Raw genomic sequence first — 23,562 nt, forward strand, 5'->3', positions numbered from 1 at the left:
ACAAGCCTTGTGGATGCTGGTAATCAAACCCAGGTCACCTGTAAGACCGGCCAGTATTCTTTGTCACCAGCCCTATTTCTGTTCAGTTTTAGAGTAGTCAGTGGATCCTGGGATCAATGGTATCAGTACCAGCTGGGACTTGTTAGAAATGTAAATTCATTTCTTTCCTCCCTCCCTCCCTCCCTCCCTCCCTCTCTCTCTCTCTCTCTTTTGGTGTTGTTTGTTTTGTTTTGTTTTGATTTTGTTTGTTTTGAGACAGGGCTTCTCTGTGTAGCCCTGGCTGTCCTGGAACTTGCTTTGTAAACCAGGCTGGCCTGGAACTCAGAGATCTGTCTACCTCCCCAGTGCTGGGATAAAGGTGTGCACCACCACTGCCCAGCTATTCTCTTATTATCTTTCTCTCCTTTTTTTCTTTCTTTCTTTCTTTCTTTCTTTCTTTCTTTCTTTCTTTCTTTCTTTCTTTCTTTCTTTCTCTCTCTCTCTCTCTCTCTCTCTCTCTCTCTCTCTCTCTCTCTCTCTCTGGGAACTTACTGCATAGCACTTCTGGCCTAGAATTCATTGTGTGGGTCCAGCTGGCCTTGAACTCACAGAGGTCCTTCTGCCTATGCCCCCAGAGTGCTAGGATTAAAGGCGTATGCCACCAAACCTGACTAGAAATGTATATTTCTAATCCACCTAGGTGTAGTTCAGTTTTGGAGACGGGGCTCAGCAACAGTAGTCCCCGAGTCCCTGACACTAAGCTTGACAGATGCCTCCCTCCTGGATGATTCTCTTGCTGACTGACATTTGTCTAGTTTAATAATTTGCCAAAATGCAACTAACATTTGTTGAGCACCTGCTCAAGGCTGAGTTCACCCTAGTTTAGCACTTACATGATTTTCCCCATTTATCTTTCATTTCACCATAAGGAAGTAGATATAACCTGTCTTGCTTAAAGTTACACACTCCTAGTAAGAGCTAAGATTCATAAGCTTGAGGATCAAGACTATGGGTTAGTAGGTTAGGAGATTTAGCTCAGTGGTAGAGCACTTGCTTAGCAAGCGCAAGGCCCTGGGTTTGGTCCTCAGCTCCGGACCCCCCCCCCCAAAAAAAAAAAAGATCAAGACTATAAGTTGCGCCGGGCGGTGGTGGCGCACGCCTTTAATCCCAGCACTCGGGAGGCAGAGCCAGGCGGATCTCTGTGAGTTCGAGGCCAGCCTGGGCTACCAAGTGAGTTCCAGGAAAAGGCGCAAAGCTACACAGAGAAACCCTGTCTCGAAAAACCAAAAAAAAAAAAAAAAAAAAGACTATAAGTTGCATTTTTTAATTTTCTTTTTAAAAATATTTCTTAATTACATGTGCATTGGTGTTTTGCATACATGTATGTCTGTGTGAGGGTGTGGGATCCCCTGGAACTGGAGTTAAAGACAGTTATGAACTACCATGTGGGTGCTGGGAATTGAACCTTGGTTATCTGGAAGAACAGCCAATGCTCTTAATTGCTGAGCCATCTCTCCAGCCCTGCATTTTAAATTTTTTTTGTTTTGTTTTGTTTTGTTGTTTTTTCGAGACAGAGTTTCTCTGTGTAGCTTTTGCGCCTTTCCTGGAACTCGCTTTGGAGACCAGACTGGCCTTGAACTCACAGTGATCCGCCTGGGTCTGCCTCCCAAGTGCTGGGATTAAAGGCGTGCGCCACCACCGCCCGGCTTCTGCATTTTAAATTTTTCTGTCTCAACTTTGCACTTAGAATGGGCTGGATTGCTCTTAAGAATGTTACTGCTGAAACAAAACAAAAAATATTGGTGCTGACTGGACATAGTGGCACATGCCTGTAATTCCAGCATTCTAGAGGCTGAGGCAGGAGGATCAGAACTTCAAGCACTCTTTATAACAAGTTCAAGGCCAGGTTGGGTTACCTAAGACCCAATCTCAAAAAAAAGTTCAAGGCTAGCCTGTGCAGTGTAGTGAGACCTTGTCACAAAACCACAATTGAATAAAGAGGAGAGGCTGTCGGTGTGGATGGAGCTCAATATAGGGTGCTTGCTCCCCCAGAATGTACTAAACCACTGCCTGGTAGTAGACCAATGAAGTCCCTAAAGCTGAGGGGGTTGGGGGGTGGTGTGGGGGGCTTATTTTAGGGAACCCATTGCTGAGGGGGTGGGGGTGGTGTGGGGGGCTTATTTTAGGGAACCCATTGCTGTCAAAGTTTTCTGGGTGATCCTGAAATGCACTGAGTATTGATATGACACTGGTATAGCACAATGGCTAGCATGTAGGTAGTACTTAACTTTTCCTTTTACATTTTTTGAGACAGGGTTTCTCTGTGTAGCTTTGGAGCCTTTCCTGGAACTCACTCTGTAGCCCAGGCTGGCCTTGAACTCACAGAGATCCGCCTGCCTCTGCCTCCCAAGTGCTGGGATTAAAGTTGTGTACCACCACTGCCCTGCTAACTTTTTTTTTTAAGATAGTTTCTTATTATGTTGTCCAGGCCAGGTCTTGACCTTCTGTGCCCAGGTAATTGTTTTGCCTCAGTCTCCTGAGTAATGGAAACTTTAAATGTATTCATTAACACACACACACACACACACACACACACACACACACATTCATTAAAACACACACATAGGGCTAGAGAGATGGCTCAGAGGTTAAGAGCACCGACTGCTCTTCCAGAGGTCCTGAGTTCAGTTCCCAGCAACCACATGGTGGCTCACAGCCATCTGTAATGAGATCTGGTGCCTTCTTCTGTATACATAATAAATAAATAAATCTTGAAACACACACACACACACACACACACACACACACACACACCATATCATAACATAACATAAATAAAAATAATACAATGAGGCCAGGTGGTGGTGGCACACGCCTTTAAACCCAGCACTCAGGAGGCAGAGCCAGTCGGATCTCTGTGAATTCAAGGCCAGCCTGGTCTACAGAGGGAAATCCAGTACAGGCACCAAAACTACACAGAGAAACCCTGTCTCAACCCCCCAAAAAAATAATAATAATAGTAATACAATGAAAGGAATCAGAAGATATGTAATTTCAGTAACTCTTAGTTCTGTAAAATATTGATAAGTATAATAAAAATAAAAGATTAATTGTTAAAAATAACTAACTAGGGCTGGAGAGATGTCTCAGAGGTTAAGAACACTGACTGCTCTTCCAGAGGTCCTGAGTTCAATTCCCAGCAACTACATGGTGGCTCACAACCATCTATAATGAGATCTGGTGCCCTCTTCTGGTGTGCAGACATACATGCAGACAGAACACTATATACATAATAAATAAATAAATAAATAAATAAATAAATAAATAAATAAATAAATAAATAAATCTTTAAAAAAAAAAAAAAGAGCACTGTTGTTCTTCCAGAGGTCCTAAGTTCAATTCCCAGCAACCACATGGAGGCTCACAGCCATCTGTAATGAGATCTGGCGCCCTCTTTTGCCATGCAGGCAGAACACTGTATACATAATAAATACATCTTAAAATAAATAAATAAATAAATAAAAATAAGAGACTGAAGAGATGGTTCAGTAGTTAAGAACGCTTGCTGCTCTTGCAAAGGACCTGAGTTTGGTTCCTAGGACCTACACTGGACACTTACAACCTATAACTCCAATATCAGGGCATTTGATACCTTCTTCTCACCTCACTGGAACTCACATGCACATACCCACACACAGACACATAATTTAAAAATAATAAAATAAATATCTGAGTAGTCAATGAAGGGATATCTAGAAGCATTTTTTTAACTGATAGTGGTAAAATACTGATACACAGTAGATTAACAAAAACTCAAATATTGTTCTTCTAACTCTAAATTCTTATTTTTATAACTATATCATAAACAAAAGAAATAGCTTTTATCACACCAGCAAAACAGCCATTGCACAAGCCCTATGCATTGTTAATCAGTTACAACATGATGATGTTATGTTTTGTAACAGAAAGAGGCTTCATAATGTGGGACACATTTGTGCAATGGAAACCTATAAAGAAGTTAGAGATTTAATTAATATCAACAGTTCTTGTCTACACACATACCTCTGTGACCATGTTCCATGACCGCCCCCCTTTGTATTGTAATAGTAATTTAGTTCAGCAAACATTTACTAACAACTTGAGATACAGAATATAATAAAGTGCAACTTGTGACTTGGGAGGTGGAGGCAGGAAGATCAGGAGTTCAGAGTCCAGTCTGGGTTACATGAGACTCTGCCTCAAAAGAAAAACAAAACAAAAAATCAACTTGTGGACTACATCAGCACACATTCCTTGCCTCCAACTTTTTAATGGTCTAGGAGGCATATAAAGAATCTACACAATCCAATAAAAAATGGAAGTGTGCACAAAATATCTATGTCACCCGAGGAAGGATTAATTCTATAGGGGAGAAGCTGGGAGATGGTCAGAGAAAGACTTTAAGGAAGAGGTAGCAAAACAACTGAATCAGAGCTGAGCAGAATTCCTCCACACAGTACACAGTCCTGTAGTGGATAAGACAGATTTCCATAATGATTAATAGTAATGAAAAATGACAGTTTGCATTAGCCTCCTTGAATCACTTACTTTTAATGACTTGATTTTAGTTGACTTTAAATGTCACAAATTTAAAAATGTATTATTGTGTGAGATGTGAGCAAGAGTGTAGACACACTTCTGCCACTGCACAGGTATGAAGGCCAGAGGACAACTTACAGGAGTCGGTTTTCTCCTTCCACTCTGGTTCCAGGGATCAAACTCAGGTTGTCAGGCTTGCACAGGAAGCATTTTTACCCACTGAGCCTTCTCACTGGCCCAAAATCATTAATTTTTGAAATCGCACAGCTGAGCAGTGTGTGATCAGTCTCTCGATAGCCTTGCTATTGAAAACACTCTGATATGGGGGTCATGATAATAACAGTTGTTATTCCCCTTCAGGGACTTGAAGGCTGCATTATTGAAAAAACTGACTCTTCACTTGGGCCTCTGCAAATGCCTGATGAGTGACAGCTTGATGTCAGAGATCCAAACATGCATGTATCCAACGGAGAACTATGAAAGCTGGGGATACAGCTCAGAACTCCAGCTTTCTCATACCGTGCACAAAGCCTGATTCAATCCCTCCTATCACAGGGGGAAAATGTAAGACTTGTCTTTGTGCAGAGCGCCCATGACCACCATCACATCACCACCAATCACCTTTCCCCAACCTTAGACCATCCTGCTGCTGTTTTTCAAATGCCCAATGTACACGTGGAGGTCAGAGGACAACTTTTGGAGTCAGTTTCTTCTTTCAACCATGCCATATGGGTCCCAGGGATAGAAGTCAGGTCAGGTGTCAGGCTGGAAAAGCTGAGCCAGCTAACAGGTGTCTTTATCTTATACATATTCCTTAACTGTCCCCTCTGGAGGAAGGTTTGAAGCTTAGTTCTGTCATGTCCTCGGATCTGGCCACTATGAATTATTGCATGGGGGCACCTCCGAGGGTATCCTGCGGATGCAGGAAAACATGCTGGGCAGATGCATGCCATGCAGGCATGGCGGTGGCGGCAGCGGCAGCCAGGAATTCACAACCCAGATGCTGCATCCACGTGAAGAGTTTGTTACAATAGAGAGATGAAGGGAAGGACAGGGAAAGGGGAGAAGAGAAGGAAAGAGAGAGAGGTCAAGGGTGCACACCTCATGGGAAGAGAAACGGAAGAGAGAGAGAAAGGGGCGGAGTTCTTCCTTAGAATGAGGTTTTTACATCAGGACGCAGGGTGGCACCAAGGGGTGGGATTTCAAGGGGCGGGTCAGAATATTAACATTTCTCCATTCTGATGATCATAAAAAGAGGTGAGTTATGGGAGTAAGTGGGGGAACAAAGGCGCTGAATTCCCGAGAATGCTTCAAGCTGACAATGGGTGAAGTGGGAGTCACACATGGTGGAAAAATCTCAGGAATGTTCCTTGAGGGAGCTGAGAGAGCAGGTTGCAGCAGTGGTGTTCCAGGAGCCTGGGAGGAATGGCATTCCAAATCAGGGGTAGAGAAGCCATGGCATCTGCTATTTCTATGGTGGTCGGGCAGGAACAATGAATCTGCAAAATATGCTCAAAAAATAGGTGGGGTCAGAAATGGGCTCTGGAGAGTGTTAGTTTTTATCAGACCAGATTTCTTGATGCAGTAGCAGAACTTTTCCCAGGAGCCTGTAGGTATCTGTAAGAGAGCTGGAATAGATTTACATCAAGGCAAAAGGGTTAAAAATCCATTTGAGGACTCTTAAGAACTCTTTGTAGTCAATGTTCTATCAGTTTATCAAAGCTGCATTTATCAGTTTTAAAACTTTGAACCTCTGGGGTTATATCTGAAACCAGTCTATCCTGAACCATGAAGTCTGTGAATGAGGCATATCTGTAATTGAAGAACATATATATAAAATCTTGGGACTGGGGCTGTTAAACTGATACCGTAGTCATCAAACATTGTCAGATCTGAGAAGGATAAATTTAAGGAGTAAGACAGCTTTCCAGCTACCTAGGCAGCAATCCCAAATCTCTCCATGGTCACTGGGGCAGGAGACAATAGCCCCAAAGGCAACACTTGTTCAGTTGATCTGACAGATTTTTTCCTGTGGAGTAGAAATTTGGAAACTGACCCATCTTGACTTTGCAGTATAGGGTAATTGGTGCTCTGTTGTTCTACTTATTCGCAGTCTGGACAGGATCTCAGTTTTGTGCTGCATGGCCAGCATTGCCATAAGCTTCTGGGTGGAAGTTCTTCTGAGGCCATCTGTCTTCTTGGAGGAGATACAGGTTTTTTGAGACAGGGTTTCTCTGTGTAGCTTTGGTGCCTGTCCTGGATCTTGCTCTGTAGACCAGGCTGGCCTCGAATTCACAGAGATCTGCCTGCCTCTGCCTCCTGAGTGCTGGGATTAAAGGCGTGTGCCACCACCGCCCAGCTTATAAAAAGCTTTTATATTAAATGCCATATTCTCAGATCTCTACATGTGTTTGAGGACTGGGGGAACAACATCTGATAGATATATTTATAACTTTGCGAGCATATATATGACTTAAATCTGAATATACAGGTTTTCCAGTTAGTTACAGCTTAATGACGTTAGCAAGGACAGGGAGGCTCACATTCCTAAGCCTGAATAGACTTTGAGTAAGGAGAGACATTCTTTAAACTGTTGGCAGTGATATCTGAATCTGTTACCATTTTTAAGGCCCTGTAGCTGTAGTTCTGATCTTTGAGTACAGCCAGATTATAATCCTGGATGACTTATATAGAAATAACAATTTCTTAAGCTGTCTCCTGGGAAGACAAAGAAGAGTGACAGGGAAAGATCCCAAGGCTGAATGAGAACAGGAGAAAGGGGCTTGTGAGTCGGGGTGCAGCCCAACTCTGAGAAAAGGAAAAGGACCCTCTTGGTGGACTCTGTGCCAGGGTTTCCATCCCTAACTCAGCCCTCCAGCCTGTCCTGGGAACAGGGAGCACAGGACGATGAATTCTCCATAGCTGCTTCAAGCTGAAACAGGGTGTAGATGGTCAGGAGGACTCTGGCTAGTTAAAGGTAAGGAGGGAACCCAGGCACGTGGTCATCTGACCTGGCTGTAGAGGCAGGGAACAATGATGTTTGGCTGGGCTGGGGTCCACATCACACAGACAAGAATCTCTGATGACATCCGTAGCAGGGAAAGCGATGCAGGTTGTGGTCCACACTGCTGCTTCGATGTTTCTGCCGGCCTGCTGAGATATAGACTAGAGATGGGAGTTAAAATTCATGAATTTAGCTGGGCGGTGGTGGCGCACGCCTTTAATCCCAGCACTCGGGAGGCAGAGCCAGGCAGATCTCTGTGAGCCCATCCTGGGCTACTAAGTGAGTCCCAGGAAAGGCGCAAAGCTACACAGAGAAACCCAGTCTCGGAAAAACAAAAAACAAACAAAAACAATTTATGAGTTTATTTGGAACCTTTTGGCCCATGGTCTTAGTGTTTGGGAAAGGGAGACCAGAAGGGAGAGAAATATCATCCTCAGGAATAGACAAATGAGAAAAAAATCAAAGTTTTAGATAAATTAGTATTACCAATCAGTACTGAAATCCAAATTGTGGAAAAGCAGGTAGTGAGTACCCAAGGAAAATTTAAAATCCTGAGCTTGTGACCCAAAGTGTATCAGAATTGTATTAATGTTAAAATCTGAAATTTAAAATCTTAATATAATGATACCACCTGCATGTGGTTCTGCTGATGCCCCATGGGGAGCGCATATGTCTCCGGGCCCCACCCACATGAGTGCGGCAGGACTGGACTCCTGCCCAGCCCAGACGGCAGCTGGAGCCTGAGAGAGGCAGCTGGGGAAAGCCAGGCCACGGCTGGAGGACTTTTCCTCAGCCTGTAGAACAATGGCGAAACAATGGGCAGCAGCGGGAGGTGATCCCCTAACCTTCCTCCATACAGGACGGCGCGAGTGCCAGGCGCCCCACCCATTCTGTCCCTAGGAAAGATGGCGGTGAGGTCATATGGCCTGACTGTTTTGACCTAGCCAAGATGGAGGCTAGACCATGTGGTTGCCCTTATTTAAGATGGCACTGCCTGATCACGTGATCACTCCTATCAAATATGGCGCCTGACCATGTGTGGGTTTGTTTGTTTTTTTCCCCAAAATAAACTGAGCAGATAAGGAACAGATAAATTGAATCATTTAAAAATCAGTCAGAAAGAAATATAGATGGCTGTATCAATCATACATTTCCATTCGCACATAGGAAATAGACTTTGTGAAAGAAAGATGGAGAAGTAACAGTGCAGCCAGGCGGGAGAGAGGGACCACCCCCCCAGGCTGCGGCATGGAGCGAGCCAATGATAACAGCATGAGATAGCCAATGGACCGTCATCACAAAGGCTATGGGGCCATGGAACTGTGTGGGCACAAGTGTCTCGGTATGCCGTCACACAGGGACAGAGCCGAGGGCCTTAGAGCCCAAAAGACACACGGTACTGGCGAGCAAAATGAGACAAATCCTCACCTGTGGGAAAATGACCAGAAGGGAAGGGAGGACTCTTACCAGTCCAGTAGAGTGAAGAGTCCCTGAAGGTGCTCCAGCCTGAAAAATGAATGGCAGGTGGCACAGGATCCCAGAGCCTATCAGACTGCTGGCATGCAGCAGAAAGCAGTGGGATTGCCTGGCGACGTTGGGTGCCAATGTCATGAATTATTGCATGGGGGAACCCCTGAAGTTATCCTGAGCATGCAGGGAAACGTGCTGGTCAGATGCATGCCATGCAGGCGGCAGTGGCCAGTAATTCACAACCCAGATGCTGCATCCACGTGGAGAGTTTATTGTAATAGAGATATGAAGAGAAAGGACAGAGAGAGACAGAAACAGACAGACAGACAGACAGACAGACAGACAGAGAGAGCAAGTCGGGGTGCACACCTTGTGGGAGGAGAAGCAGAAGACAGAGGAAGAGGGGAGTTTTTCCTTAGAATGAGGCTTTTACATCAGGACAGAGGGCGGTGCCAAGGGGTGGGATTTCAAGGAGCAGATCAGAATATTAACATAAACTCTTTTTTGTTTTGTTTTGTTTGAGACAGGGTTTCTCTGTGTAGCTTTTGGAGCCTTATCCTGGAACTACCTCTGTAGGCCAGGCTGGCCTTGAACTCACAGAGATCCTTCTGCTTCTGCCTCCCAAGTGCTGGGATTAAACTCTTACTCTTTCACAGAAGTCATTCTTTCCATGACTAGCATGCTGTGCAGCGCACAAACAGGTTCGGGTTCAATAAACAGTAAGTTCAAACAGCAAAGCGGCACTCTGCCCTGAGGAGTTTGTGGAGCAGACCCCGTCATTTCTTGCCGACTCTGGGGTTGAAGCCGTTGTTGCTCTTACTGTGGGCTTTGGGGGAAGGCATGTTGCCCGAAAGATCATACTCAGTTAAAAACCCAGCGATCTGATACTGAGTCCTGCCTAAAAGGCTTGTGCAGGAGAAGGGAGGACATGGAGGGCAGAAGTTTGTACTATAATTAGTTCTAGGGGTAACATAGCTGGGGGGCGGGGGGAAGAAGAGTGCAGCCGGCAACTATTTTAAGCAAGCCGTGATTGACAGGACATGTGTACCGGACTGTACTGATCCCAGGCCCAAGTTGCCTGCCTATGGTGTGTGGTGCAGCGGGGAGGCCTGGGTCGGCAGGAGCAGGACAGCCAGACAGGCAGGCCGGACGGGGTACCAGCACCTCAACCTCTCTCTCAGGGACACTGTCCAAACTTTGGGGGCCACAGGCCAAGCTGTGCAATGGGTGCTGAGGAGGAGGTGAAGGTCACGTTAGCAGGGGGAGCCCCCTGGGGCTTCCGGCTTCAGGGAGGGGCTGAACAGAAGAAACCTTTACAGGTATCTAAGGTAAGGGAGAGCCCCTTGAATGATGTTTCATAGAGAAGGGAACCCAAGGGAACTTGGGAAGAGCCATGTGGTGGCCTTCTGGGCCCTGGGGGTGGGCAGAGCGGGAGGATGTGAAGAAGAGGTGGTGGTGGGCAGGTAAGCATGCTCAGGCTATCGGGGAGCAGACTCGGACCACAAGCTCCTGGAGACTATTAGCAAAGCCAATTCTGGTTTCAGGGAGCAGTGCAAAAGGAAAGGCCTGCTTCAGCACTGTGGGAGAAGAGGCTGAGTCTGGTCATCCAGCATTTGCTCCCCTATGCCTGTGAGCTTCTCCACTCCAAACTCCAGGAATGTAGGGAAGGTTCTAATTTCTCTGACTAATGGATGTGGGACAAGCTAAGGCAGTCAGTCTCACCCAGCCCAGCTCTGCCCTGCCCTGCCCTGCCCTGCCCTGCCCTGCCCTGCCCTATCCTACCCTGCCTTCAATGCTCCTCTCTGCCTAAGTCATATCCATTTTCCTACTAGGCAAGATTAGGTGCTAGACTTGCTGATGAAGTCATTATCCTTTTGGTTTCACCCCACAGACTTAGTCTTCTGGGCTGGAATGTGGGTAATGACAGCACCAAGTCTGTAAACCATTCTAAGAATTACGTGCCAATATTTCATACAACGCAGTGTCTACCGTGCAGTGAGAACTCAATAAATGACAGCCCTGTGTCACCGTCTCCCAGAATGCCTCTAGACATCTCCCTATCCTCTTTACCCTATACTACAACAACAGCAAACCCTCTTACATGGGTCCTTTTTGTTCTTCCATTCCATTCCCACTGGAGCGCTCCATGATCCACAATCTCTTCTTCAACATCTCAGATCCGAAGACGGAGCCAGGCTGGAAGAGCAGGACTCCGAGAGAGGGACCAGCTCTTGGCGATCAATGGAGTTTCTTGCACCAACTTCTCCCATGCCAGTGCCATGACCCTCATCGATGCCTCGGGGCATCAGCTTGTCCTTACTGTGAGGAGGTACGGGGTCCTCCCCTCCTTTTTCTCTAGCTTTGGTCTCTTCCTGCCTGTCTCGTTGCTCTAGGGCTTCAGTAACTAACAAGTACCCGTTTCTAGTTATTTTCTCTGCTGGAGAATGTCTGTATATACCTCCCAGTGGAATGTATCTGTAACTGAGGGATGGGGTGTTGAGCAGGTATTTGAAGGAGTGAGGACTTCAGTCCTTGGCCTGTCTCCTTATCACATCTTTCTCAAAGCCTTCAGATCCCGCTCTTCCTAGCCCACCTATTCCAACCGTATGCCCGTCTCCTCTCTCCACTGCCTTGCCCCGTTCTTCCCCTCCAGATCCCCTCCAGAGCTGTTAGTCCGTAGCCATTAGTCCCTCTTTCAAATCCTGTCATCTTTTCCATCCAGGGTAGCAGAGGAAGGGTCTGTGAGATCTCCGTCTCCAGGGGAGCTTCAGATGCTGTCACCCCTATCTCCCATGAGTCCTGAGCCCCCAGGTGCTCCTGCTCCCCAGGCTCTTCAGCCTGGGAGCCTCCGTTCACCTCCTGACAGCGAAGCTTACTATGGAGAGACAGACAGTGATGTCGACGGCCCTGCTACGCAGGAGAAGCCCCGCCGAACCCGACGCCGAGGTCCCACAAGGCCCGCCCTCCCAGGAGCCCCACCTGATGAGGTGTACCTGTCCGACAGTCCCGCAGAACCAGCACCTGCTAAAACCGGCTCTCTCAGCCAGGGCGACAGCCGCGTGAGCTCCCCATCGTGGGAGGAAGGAGCAGCTCTCCAGCCACCGGCAGCAGAAGCACTTCTGTTACCCCATGGTCCACTGCGGCCCGGTCCTCATCTCATCCCTATGGTGGGCCCTGTCCCCCACCCGGTGGGAGAAGATCTTACTACCACCTACACCCAGAAGGCCAAGCAAGCCAGTGAGTGCCTGAATCCTTTTGTTCTCAATCAGGATCTGAGTCCTAATCTGCGCCTTTGCATCCACACATCCTACCTACCTCATGTTCCCTGGAAACAGTCTTGGGGACAAGTTGAAAAGAGTCATGAAGGAGAGATTGATTTTTACTCAGGGTCCCTGGTTACCTTAGTTATAACTATTATCTTATATGGCTCAATGGCTCGATTCAAACGAAGAACAGACAATAGAGGGGTGTGGGGAGGGGACCTGAAGTGTTGGGTGGTGGTGGTTTGGCTGGATGTCAGGATGGAGGGAGGAGAAAGGAGATTCCAGGGAGAGAGAGAGTACCTGAAAGCAGGCTGAGGCTACAGGGGCTTTTCACAGTGTTAATTGTAGGCGCAGTATGGATGCTACTTTTGACACTTGGGGGTTCCTTTGGGATTCCTGGGGACTAACAAGATGCTAGGGGTAGTCCTGAGACTGCTAGAAAGCTGGGGAAGGACCTTTGGCTTTTTTTTTTTTTTTTTTTTTAGCTCAGGGAAGAATGTAGGCCTGGGCAAAAGAGGCCAGGCCCATTTGAAGCAGGTTTTTGCTATCTTGACGTGAGCTACAGACTGGGACGCGGTGAAGCCTCTCTCTGTCCCAGGCCTCCCAGTCCGCACCCACAGACTTCTTTTTTGCCACTTCTGAAATCTCAGGATCCGCTCTCTCTAGCTGGTCTTCCTCTCTTCCACCATTCCGATCCCCCCTCCAAGGGGTTTTATGTCTTTGAATTTGCATAGAGGCTAAAAGTCTGGTATCCTAAGGGTTGTCCCAGATCCTCCTACAAAGAAATTCCAGATGCATGTTCAAGATCCCATCCTTATCCCCCAGTCTCATTTTAGCGCCCCCTCCCTTCCCATCATGCCAGGCAAGATTCTATTTAGTGGCTCAGGCTTATTTTTAGCCAAGCAGACCGCACAGTCCAGAGGGGGTGGGGCGAGGGGAAGGGGAGGCAGGTGCCCGTGTCTGTCACACCAGGAGTTGTGGGACAGGGCAAGGAGGGAGGGGGACAGGTTCTAAAAACAGCTCAGTGAGCTCATCCAGCTGCCAGCTCTGGGGACAAGACAAAGGGGCTTTAAAAGGCCTTGGGGGAGGCTCAAGCTGGTCCTGCTCCAGCCAACACTGCCTTTCTCGGCATGGAGGCCATCGAGCCCATCATCCAAGAGTCCCTCAGCCAAGCCAGCTGTGACAGAGCCCCAGCTCCTGAGCTCCAAGACCCATTCTATGCAGGTAGGACCCTCTCCCACTCAAGGGAATGCTGGGGGCGAGAGCGGAGGGCAGTGTCTACAGTGTAGAAGGGTGGTCTTTGGGAATGGCTATAGTCTCTCGTCCTCTCCCTCATTCTCTCGGGAAAGGGTCACCACCCCTTTCTCAGAACGGGTTGATGCTAAGCGCACATGGCCGGGGGTTAATGACCACATGAGCTGTGGTAAGCTCGTAGGAAAAGAGTGAGAAGTGGGAGTGCACTATGACTACATGAAGACATGTATGTGCAAATCCAGAAGATACGGAAGAATAAGGCCATGTTGTTGTGCGGGAGAAGCTTACACCAGGAGAGCATCGTGGTCGCTCACATGGGCCTTGGCAGCAGTGTGTTAAGTGCGGTTTCTGATCTCACTGTGCTCAGAGTTCTCTTATGGAGAGGTAGCCACTAGCCTCCTCTTTTCCAGGCAAGGGAAGTAAATGGCTGAGGTGAAGTAATTCTCCCAGAACTAACGTCTGACTCCCATGTCTGTTCTCTCGTGCATAGTACTATTCTGTGTTATACACGTGGGGGCCAGAGGAATGAGGCCCTAATTAGAAAGCAGCTTGGTATCTTGAGAGGAAAAGTAGATGGAATGTCAAGAATTTTCCAGGAGGAACTGGGGATCGCGGAAAGTATCCATGTCCAGGGCGGGGTCGAGAGCAGGGCAGCCTGTCCTACTTCCTGGCCCCGCCTCCTCAGGCCCCACATGGCGTATGAAGTCCTGCCCTGGTTCTTCAGCACAGACCTTCTCCTGCCCACCCAATGGTGTGCTGCTGCTCTTTTGAGTTCTCTACTTGGGAGGCTGGGCAAAGAGGAGTGGGAACAGCCCCCAAAGCCGTCTACCCCAGAGCCAGCACCAACCTGTGAGAAAGGGGATCCTGAAATCCCCTAAAGATGTAGGAGGTTGCCTCGGAGAGCAGCACTCTGGCTTTTCCTGCAACTTGGATCCCAGATTATCCCGGGATGTGAGGAGTAGAGGCATGAAGCACAAAGGAGTGTTCTAGCAGTTGGGAAGGCCAAGATCAGTTCTCAGCTCCTGTCTACTCTTTACCAGAGTCTCCACGGGGAAGACTCTGGGAAGGGCTACCTGGCACATGTAGGTATATAGCTGTGTTTGACGACTCTGTGTTGTATGAGGGCATAAGGGTATGTGAGCTGATGCGTATGTAAGCTGGGGCAATTGTGAGTACGAAAAGCACAGCAGAGAAAATGTGCCCTATAGCAGGTTCTCAGGAGACTGACGTTAACATGGTGGCGGGGGTGGGGGTGGGGGTGGGTGGTATTTCTAGGAGTGTTTATGATGTGAACAACTTGGTGGGCGGAACTGTGAATGAAGAGCTTCACGCTAAGAATCTGTGTGCTGGGACGGGCATGGAGGTGCACACCTTTAATCCCAGCACTTGGGAGGCAGCAGCAGCTGGGGCTCTGTGAGTCCGAGGCCAACCTGGTCTACATGGTGAGTTCCAGGACAGCCAGGGCTATGTAGAGAGACCCTGTCACACACAAAAAGAAAGTCTGTGTGATCAGGTTATAGTGGTCAGAGGTGTGAGGAGAAAAGTGTTCCTTCTTGTCTTTTCTCTCTCTGGGATGGGTCCTGCCTGCCTTAGAATAACACCTCCCCCACTCCCCTGCCAGACAGGAATGGGAGGCAGGTGAAGAACGTGTGTGTGACTAAGGCCCATCTCCTGGAAAATACAAGTGCAACAGAGGGTACAGAGAGCCGTGGTGTGGCCGTGTCCCTGTCCTTGGCTTCACCTCCCCCCACCCCCTCCGCTCTGTCTCTAAGTCAGAGGTAAGAGCTTTGGGGAACAGGGTTGAATAGGCGGTGAAGCCCCCTGACCAATCTACCTCTTGATCTCCTCAGAACTGCAACGTGCAGAAAGCCTCCAAGAGAAGAGTGTGAAGGAGGCCAAAACCAAATGCCGGACCATCGCATCCCTGCTGACAGCGGCCCCCAACCCCCACTCTAAGGGGGTGCTTATGTTTAAGAAACGGCGGCAGAGAGCCAAGAAGTACACTCTAGTGAGTTTCGGGGCTGCCGCTGGAACAGGAACAGAGGAGGAGGACGGCATCCCCCCAACGAGTGAGTCGGAGCTGGACGAAGAGGCTTTCTCGGACGCCCGCAGCCTTACCAATCAGTCTGACTGGGACAGCCCTTATCTGGACATGGAGCTGGCCAGGGCTGGCTCAGGAACAACCGAGAGTCAGAGCTCCGGGCTGGGAGGGCAGTTGAGCGAGGTCTCTGGGCGAGGGGTTCAGCTCTTTGAACAGCAGCGCCAGCGGGCAGCCTCCAGTACCCAGGAGCTGGCTCAGGTGGGCCCAGCAGCCGTGCTAAATGGGCAGGGGCTGCAGTCCCCACCTCGAGCTCAGAGTGCTCCCCCAGAGGCAGCGGTGCTCCCACTCAGCCCTTTGCCGGCCCCTGCAGCCAGCCCTAGCCCCTTCTTCCCGGATGGCGGAGCCCCCAGCCCAGCGCCAAGTATCTTCAACAGGTCAGCGAGGCCTTTTACCCCAGGTTTACAAGGACAAAGGTCAGGTACCACTTCAGTGATTTTCCGGCCCTTAGCCCCTAAGAAGGTAAATGAAGGCCTGAGAGCCACCAGCCCCGCCCCGTGCCCCTTCGCAGCCCCTCTGCAGGGACCCACCCCTCCACCCAGCTTCCCCACGCCCGGCCACACGCCAGTCTCCGGAGCTCCCAGCAGCCCACGCTCCTCCGGTCCCGTAACCGCTACCAGCTCCCTGTACATCCCAGCCCCGAGCCGGCCCGTGACCCCAGGAGGCGCCCCAGAGTCTCCCGCTCCTCCTAGCGCGGCTGCCATGACCTCCACCGCTTCCATCTTCTTGTCGGCGCCCCTGAGAAGCTCTGTGCGCCCGGAGGCGCCCGGCCCCGCGGCCCCCGAATCTGCCAGCGCTCGGGAGCAGCGCATCTCTGTACCAGCTGCCCGCACTGGCATCCTGCAGGAGGCCCGGCGCCGGGGCACTCGGAAGCAGATGTTCCGCCCTGGAAAGGAAGAGACGAAGAACTCGCCCAACCCCGAGCTCCTATCGCTGGTGCAGAACCTGGATGAAAAGCCTCGGGCGGGTGGTGCGGAATCTGGTCCGGAGGAGGACGCTTTAAGCCTTGGAGCTGAAGCCTGTAACTTCATGCAGCCACTAGGGGGCAGGAGTTACAAGACCTTGTCTCAAGTGACACCGAAAAGCCCGCCTCCAATGGCTCCCAAAACCCCACCCCCAACAACTCCTAAGACTCCGCCCCCTGTGGCTCCTAAGCCCTCTTCTCGAGGGCTCCTTGATGGGCTAGTGAATGGGTCCACCGCTGTAGCTGGGATCCCTGAGCTCCCAAGGCTGCAGGGGAGGGGCGGAGAGCTATTTGCAAAGCGGCAGAGCCGTGCCGACAGGTACGTGGTGGAAGCTACACCTGGCGCTAGCCTTAATCCTGGCCTTCACCCTAGAAGTCCTTCTCCCACACCCTCACTGCCCCCATCGTGGAAATACTCACCCAACATCCGTGCCCCACCCCCTATTGCTTACAACCCACTCCTCTCACCTTTTTTCCCCCAAGCTGCCCGAACTCTCCCCAATAAGGCCCAATCTCAGGGACCTCGGGCGACCCCCAAGCAGGGCATCAAGGCCCTGGATTTCATGCGACATCAGCCGTACCAGCTTAAAACCGCCATGTTCTGTTTTGACGAGGTTCCTTCCACTCCTGGCCCCACGTCAGGGCCTCCCAAAACTGCCCGAGTCCAGGAGATCCGCAGGTTTTCCACTCCAGCACCCCAGCCCACTGCAGAACCCTTGGCTCCCACTGTGCTTGCCCCCAGAGCGGCGACCACACTGGACGAACCAATTTGGAGGGCGGAGCTGGCCTCACCCCCTGTCCCTAGCCCAGACCATCCTCAGGAGTCTTCCAGGAGCTTTGCTGCCACCCCCAGCTCCTGTGGTTTCCAAGTAGCCAGGCCCCGGTTCTCAGCCACCAGAACAGGGTTGCAGGCTCACGTGTGGAGGCCTGGGGCAGGGCACCAGTGAACATAGGTCCCAGGACCAAGTAATGGAACTTAGAGTCCCAGAAGTTTCTTCTGCTTTGTCCTACCGGCTTTTTCTCCCCGCGTCGCCTCTGCCAGAGATAGTGATCCCCTTCAGTTTCCCCAGGCCCCTACTGCTGCCTTTTTAACCTGTTATCTCTGTTTTGGTATCTTCTCTGTATTTCTCTGCCCAGAGATCTCAGCAGGTCTCTGGGTTGTTGTGGTTTTTTTTTGTTTGTTTTTGTTTTTGTTTTTGTTTTTGCATTTGTGTTTCTCTCTGTGGGCAGCACTTGAGTGTTAGGCAAAAAGCACACTGTAAAATGACCACTGAAATCTCAGGCAAGAAGCTCACCCTGCTACAAGCAACTAAGGGACTGAACGGTGCTTGAGCCCCTTCACGCTCCACATTCCTCACTCACATACGCGTGTGTGTGTGTGTGTGTGTGTGTGTGTGTGTGTGTGTGTGTACCCATGCTTTTGCAAATGTGTGTGGTTAGGATCTGCTCTGGAAAGGTATCAGAAAACCATACATGTGCGCTTCTTTTGGGGGCAAAGGTAAGAGGGAAGTTCTTTTCCTTCTACCGGAAGGGTCAGATATCTCTCCAGGGAATCCTGCAGGGAACAAGAGTTTACCTGCAGAAAAACTCCCGAGAGGATATAGTCTGTAGCAGGTGCACAGCATCTTGTGATGTTAACGAGTCTGACGATTTTCGTGGGTCTGCATTATACGAGCTAGACCTGGAAAAAAAAAAAACAAAACACTAAGAATTCTGTTTATTTGGATTTCAGGAAGTTAGGAACCAGGGTCCTGTGCTGAGCAAGTCAGTATCCAGCAAGTAAAACAGAAAATTTCTTCTGAACTGCCAGAGATAGAAGGATGGTGAATAGAGACAGAGTGGATGAGGAGAGTGAGGCTAAAACAGGGAGCAGGGCGAGAGGGAGAGAGCAGAGTTGGCCAACAAGAAACCAACTACTTATGAGGGAGCATAGGGACCGTCTGAGCTCAGGAGGATGCGTGCATTTGTCAGAGCAAAGGTGTGAGGATGTGTGCCAGATGTTAGAGTTGGCTGTGCTACCTCCTGTGAATCTGACCTTCCGCTGCTGCAGCTTATCCTGACTACCTGGGAAGGGCAGGGAGACGCTGGCCCAAGTCTCTTTTGTCCCACCCCACCCGCAGACGCCCAGCTTTGGTTCCTGCTCGGCTTTAGTTCCGAATTTCTGATCCCAGAAGTGTAAGGACTCTCCTTCCCTGAAGACCGCCACCTCGCTTGCTGTTTGACCTGGAAGTGGATCTTTTCCTTTGCAGCATTGGGCGCCACAATTCTTTGATTTGTGCACAAGAATAAACGTATGCCCACACCCACATCTCCTGCTCCTGTCATCTCTTCCGGTTTTACGCCCGATCCCAGTGGCTTCGTGGTCTTCTCTAACCCATTTGCTGATCTGACCCCTGCTCCTTGTCTTTCTTCCTGCCTTCCCATCCTACCCGCCCTGTTAATCATCTTATTTGATCCAATCAGCTTCACCACTCGACCTTGCACTCTCCACCCTGAGCCTCTCCCTGTTCTTCCGAAGTTTATTCTTTGCAGGTGAGGCTCAGTTCGGACAACTGAGAGTAATTGGGAAGGCAGGCGCTCTTTGCCGATGTTTCCTGGCTCCCGGGAGGAAGTAGCTGTGCTGAACAATGTCTGGGAATCATGCAAAGGGAATGCAATGGCAGGTGTGGGTGTATGGAACAGGGAAGATAGAGAGAGTGGAGACTGAATAGACAATCTGGGGACTGACCGGAGGAAGGAGAGAAGGAACATGTCATTACTGAGCTTACCAGAAGGGGGCATGTTTGTGCCAACAACCAGATGCTGCTCCCAAGTACAGTCTGAGAATTCCAACAGAAGGGCTGAAGCACCACAGGCTAATTGGCATGTCTTCACATACTTGTTTCAGATACTCGGTCATAGGAGCTCAGGCTTTTGAGTTCTGTTTTATTTTGTTTGACAGGGATGTAGCAGTAATAACAAAGTCACCTTTCATAGCTGGGCGGTGGTGGCGCACGCCTTTAATCCCAGCACTCGGGAGGCAGAGCCAGGCGGATCTCTGCGAGTTCGAGGCCAGCCTGGGCTACCAAGTGAGTTCCAGGAAAGGCGTAAAGCTACGCAGAGAAACCCTGTCTCGAAAAACCAAAAAAAAAAAAAAAAAAAAAAAAAAGTCACCTTTCACTATTTATGTTTTTTTTCCTCCTGTTTCCTTGGGTTGGGAGGAAATGGACCAAAGATAAAAGGTCTAGACAGTGGCCACCTGCTATGGTGTGTGGGGAGGACGGTCAGCCCCCAGTTTAAGCGAGACAAGAATAGACTGGGAGAAGGGTGTGGTCAGGAAGGATGGGGGACTCCCAGAGGGACCAGTGCATTCTGGAAGCTTCAAAAACCTCTTCCTTCGAGGCGTGGGAACAAGGGATGGTCATGGGGGGGGGGGGATATGAACGAAGTACAATGACACATGTGTAAAAAATAAACTTTTTATTTTGGGGCGGGGGGACAAGATTTTTCTGTGTAGCCCTGGCTGAGGGCTCCTGAGTACTGGGATTAAAGTCATGCACCACCATGCCCAGGCTCAGGAAACTATTATATGTTTACTAAACTAACTACACACACACACACACACACACACACACACACACACACACACGCCAGTTCCTCAGACAGCTATTAAGGTAAGAGGTACAAAAGCAGCTGAGCAGAAGATGAGGAAGTGTTCAGGGTATTACTGCCGCTACTGAGACAGTGGTTTCCAACCTTCCTGATGCTTCTTCAACCCTTATACAGTTCCTCAGGTTGTGGTAATCCCCAACCATAAAATTATTTTTGTTGCTACTTCATAACTGTAGTTTTGCTACTGTTATGAATCCCAATGTAAATATCTGATATGCAGGATATCTGATATGTGACCCCTGGGGAAGGGTCATGACCCACAGGTTGAGAGCCACTGTGCTAAGAGGAAAGAAAAGGCGTGAGGCAGGCAGGCCTTCACCACGCCCTCTGCAGTGGGTTCCACCAAGCTGGTCCCTCACCCTGCCAACTCTAACCCTCAGAGCAAAGGCTGGCCTAGTCAAGAAACTTAAAAGCAACCCCACTGTGGGAGTTTCCATCCTATCTTCAAACTTAGGGCTTTAATCCCCCCACCCCCAATACACCCATGGGTCCCTTCAGCCCTGGCCTGGGATGGCCCTGAGTGGCCCACAGATCATGTTTTCTGGTTTTAATTTGTTTTTTCCCTTTACCTACTTTTTTTTGGTTTTTCGAGACAGGGTTTCTCTGTGTAGTTTTAGTGCCTGTCCTGGGTCTTGCTCTGTAGACCAGGCTGGCCTTGAACTCACAGAGATCCGCCTGCCTCTGCCTCCCGAGTGCTGGGATCAAAGGCGTGCGCCACCGCCGCCCGCCCCTTTACCTACTCTTACCCGCCACTTACTCTCTGCCTCCTCTCCGCGTCTGCCTTAAATTGCCTCCTGAAATGCTCCTTTGGATCTAAGGGCCAAGGTGCAAAGAGGAGGTGCACCCCTAAGCCCACTGCTCCACTGATCCCCGACTCAGACAGCCTGGTGGGGGACTCTCGGAGGCCCTCCCCCTTCCTGAACATCAGGCAAGGAGAGCAGGCACTGGTTCCAGGGTCTCAGTCCCCCTGTGCCATTTGAGCCGCTTGTGCTCATCATCTCTATTAATAACCACCATCCCTCCCCCTGCTGCCGGTGGCGCCCTACGCTTGCCCAGCTCAGGTTCGCCAGTCAGTCACAGCAGCTCAGTCCTCCACAGCCGCTGGACCCCAGGGCGAGCTGACCACCAACTGAGGCGGCTGGTAAGTCTGCAGCTCTGTGGTCTGAAGGGGCTGGAGCCCACTCTTCTGACCTTGTCTGCAATGTGATTTCTCATCCTAGGGGAGTGGCCTCTCTCCTCATCTCTGCTCAGCTCCCAGCTGTCCAGCTGGAGCCACGGAGTTGGAAAGAAAGGGACCTAAGGAGTCGGGGGGGGGGGGGGGGGGAATGCAGATGGGTGGGGAGGTACCTGAGGGATGGGAAGGGGTGGCCTGAGACCCCACGAGGTTGGTGGAGTGTAGCTGTGCTTGTGAGATAGGACTCCATAGAAAACTGCATGACTGTTAGGGAGAGAATGAAGTTCCCAGCTTTCCCTAGCTTTTCCCCATCCACAGCTGGATCTGATTACTATGCTTCTGTCCCCCCACAAGTCTCTACTGCTATGTATGATATTGCTGAACTGACATCTGTCAGAGCTCAAATGCCCTCAGTTCCTCTCCACCCCAGCTCTGCAGCTTGGGATAGGAGTGCCCGAGGGAGCAAGGAACACCCCCATGACCTCTCAGGCCGTGTTCCAGTTGGCCTCCTGGAAGAACAACAACCCCCCTTCCTATGGAGAGTGTTTTGGCTGGATCTCCTCAACACAAGTGGAGCATTTCTTTACCCCCTTGGCCTTGACAGAAGCCCGAGGAGGAGACCAGAGTCTGAAGCCGGAGCTGTAGGCTGATATCCCAATACAGATTTAAATCATGCCAGGCTCAAGAAACCTGGGTGCATTGCCCTGCCAGGGATGTTGTCTTTTAAACAACCCTCAGCTCCGGCCCTGCTCCTGATCCCCACACAGGATCTATGGAAAGTGGGCACAAGAGGCTGGTGAGAGGTAGGGAAAGGGCTGTAGCTCAACCTCCTGTTCTGATTCCAAAGAAAACAGAAGCCCCGAGGCAGTAAAGTTTACTTTCTCGGGGAATACACATGTCTGTGAAAACCTGAAGTGGATGGCATGGCTTAGTGGTAGAGAATCCTCGTGGCATGCATGAAGCCTTGAGTTCAATCTTCAGCACTGGAGAAACACACACACACACACACACACACACACACACACACACACACACACACACACACACGATCTGAAGAAATTTTGTCCTTAACCCCAAGTTAAGGAGTACTAAGCTGGGAGGTGGTGGCACACCCCAACTTGGGAGGCAGAGGCAGGCGGATCTGTGAGTTCGAGGCCAGCCTGGTCTACAGAGAAGTTCCAGGACACAGGACAGCCAGGGCTACACAGAGAAACCCTCTCAAAAAGAAAAAGAAAGAAAGAAAGCAAGAAGTACGGCTCCGGTGCACACACTCATCCTTCCCATTCCCTGTCTCTCCTTCAAGCCTGCTTCCCACCCCTCCCAGGTCAAATCCATCTCCACCATGCCGCTCTCGGGAACCCCGGCCCCTAACAAGAGGAGGAAATCCAGCAAACTGATCATGGAACTCACTGGAGGTAGGGCATGCTTGACGCTCCCAATGCAGGACTTTTAGGAGCACCCTGACACGGGAGTCCCAGAAATCCCATAAGACTGGATATAAGTCAGAGGAATTGCAGCCATGGAGGGTGTGGGAGACCGAGTGATGGGAGAGGTAAGAAGGACAAGGAGCAAGCGGCAGGAAGAGCTCAACCTTTACTCTACGTCCTCCTGCCCTGTGCACTGATGACTGGGGGATAACACCCCGCTCCCCCACTCAGCCAGGCCCGGACCACAGGACCCATGTCAGTGAGACCTATGTGGGGACACATACCAGGCCCCACCAAATGGTTAATTCCCTTCTTTCTTTCTAAGTGCTAGAGAACTTGTGTAAGCCTTTAAAATAGGAAAGTGCGCAGGCGTGCTCCCCAGGGATGCACACCAGTTACCAAGTGTGAAGTTCTCCTGATACCTCTGGAGCCAGAGTTCACTGAATCAAAACCAAAGGACACAAGGATCCGTATTTAGAGATGGGCAACTGCACGCAGGCTGGGCCTATCGCCTCCCCCATGCTATAATTTCTCTACTGGCCTCTGTCTACCATATTCCCTCATACTTGTTCTCTTCCACTCCAGCCCATGCCCCCTTTGGCCCTGCTTACCTCTCTACTCCAGTATTCCAACTGTTAGGCCCCAAGCCTCGGTCCCTTGTGTTCTCTCTAACTTGAAACCAGGAAATCAAAACTTCTCA

At 50.0% G+C, this 23,562-nt stretch overlaps 1 protein-coding gene across 5 annotated transcripts; it reads left to right on the top strand.

The window, feature by feature from the left end:
• Window positions 1-4,922: 4,922 nt before the first annotated feature.
• On the top strand, window positions 4,923-22,852 carry Synpo2l (synaptopodin 2 like). 5 transcript variants are annotated; one of them, XM_076544712.1, is made up of 5 exons: window positions 10,039-10,359; window positions 11,209-11,360; window positions 11,754-12,268; window positions 15,399-16,929; window positions 22,739-22,852. In XM_076544712.1, exons 1-5 carry the CDS (start codon window positions 10,255-10,257, stop codon window positions 22,830-22,832), a joined length of 2,397 nt encoding a protein of 798 aa, XP_076400827.1. In that variant the 5' UTR covers window positions 10,039-10,254; the 3' UTR covers window positions 22,833-22,852. The 5 variants fall into 5 exon arrangements, with proteins under 5 accessions (XP_076400826.1, XP_076400827.1, XP_076400828.1 ...); XM_076544713.1 differs by having other exon boundaries at window positions 22,760-22,846; XM_076544711.1 differs by lacking the exons at window positions 10,039-10,359; window positions 22,739-22,852 and adding an exon at window positions 4,923-5,121 and having other exon boundaries at window positions 15,399-18,918.
• The last annotated feature ends 710 nt before the right edge of the window (window positions 22,853-23,562 follow it).

Source organism: Peromyscus maniculatus, chromosome 9 (genome assembly GCF_049852395.1).
Source record: "Peromyscus maniculatus bairdii isolate BWxNUB_F1_BW_parent chromosome 9, HU_Pman_BW_mat_3.1, whole genome shotgun sequence".
Lineage (NCBI taxonomy): Eukaryota > Metazoa > Chordata > Mammalia > Rodentia > Cricetidae > Peromyscus > Peromyscus maniculatus.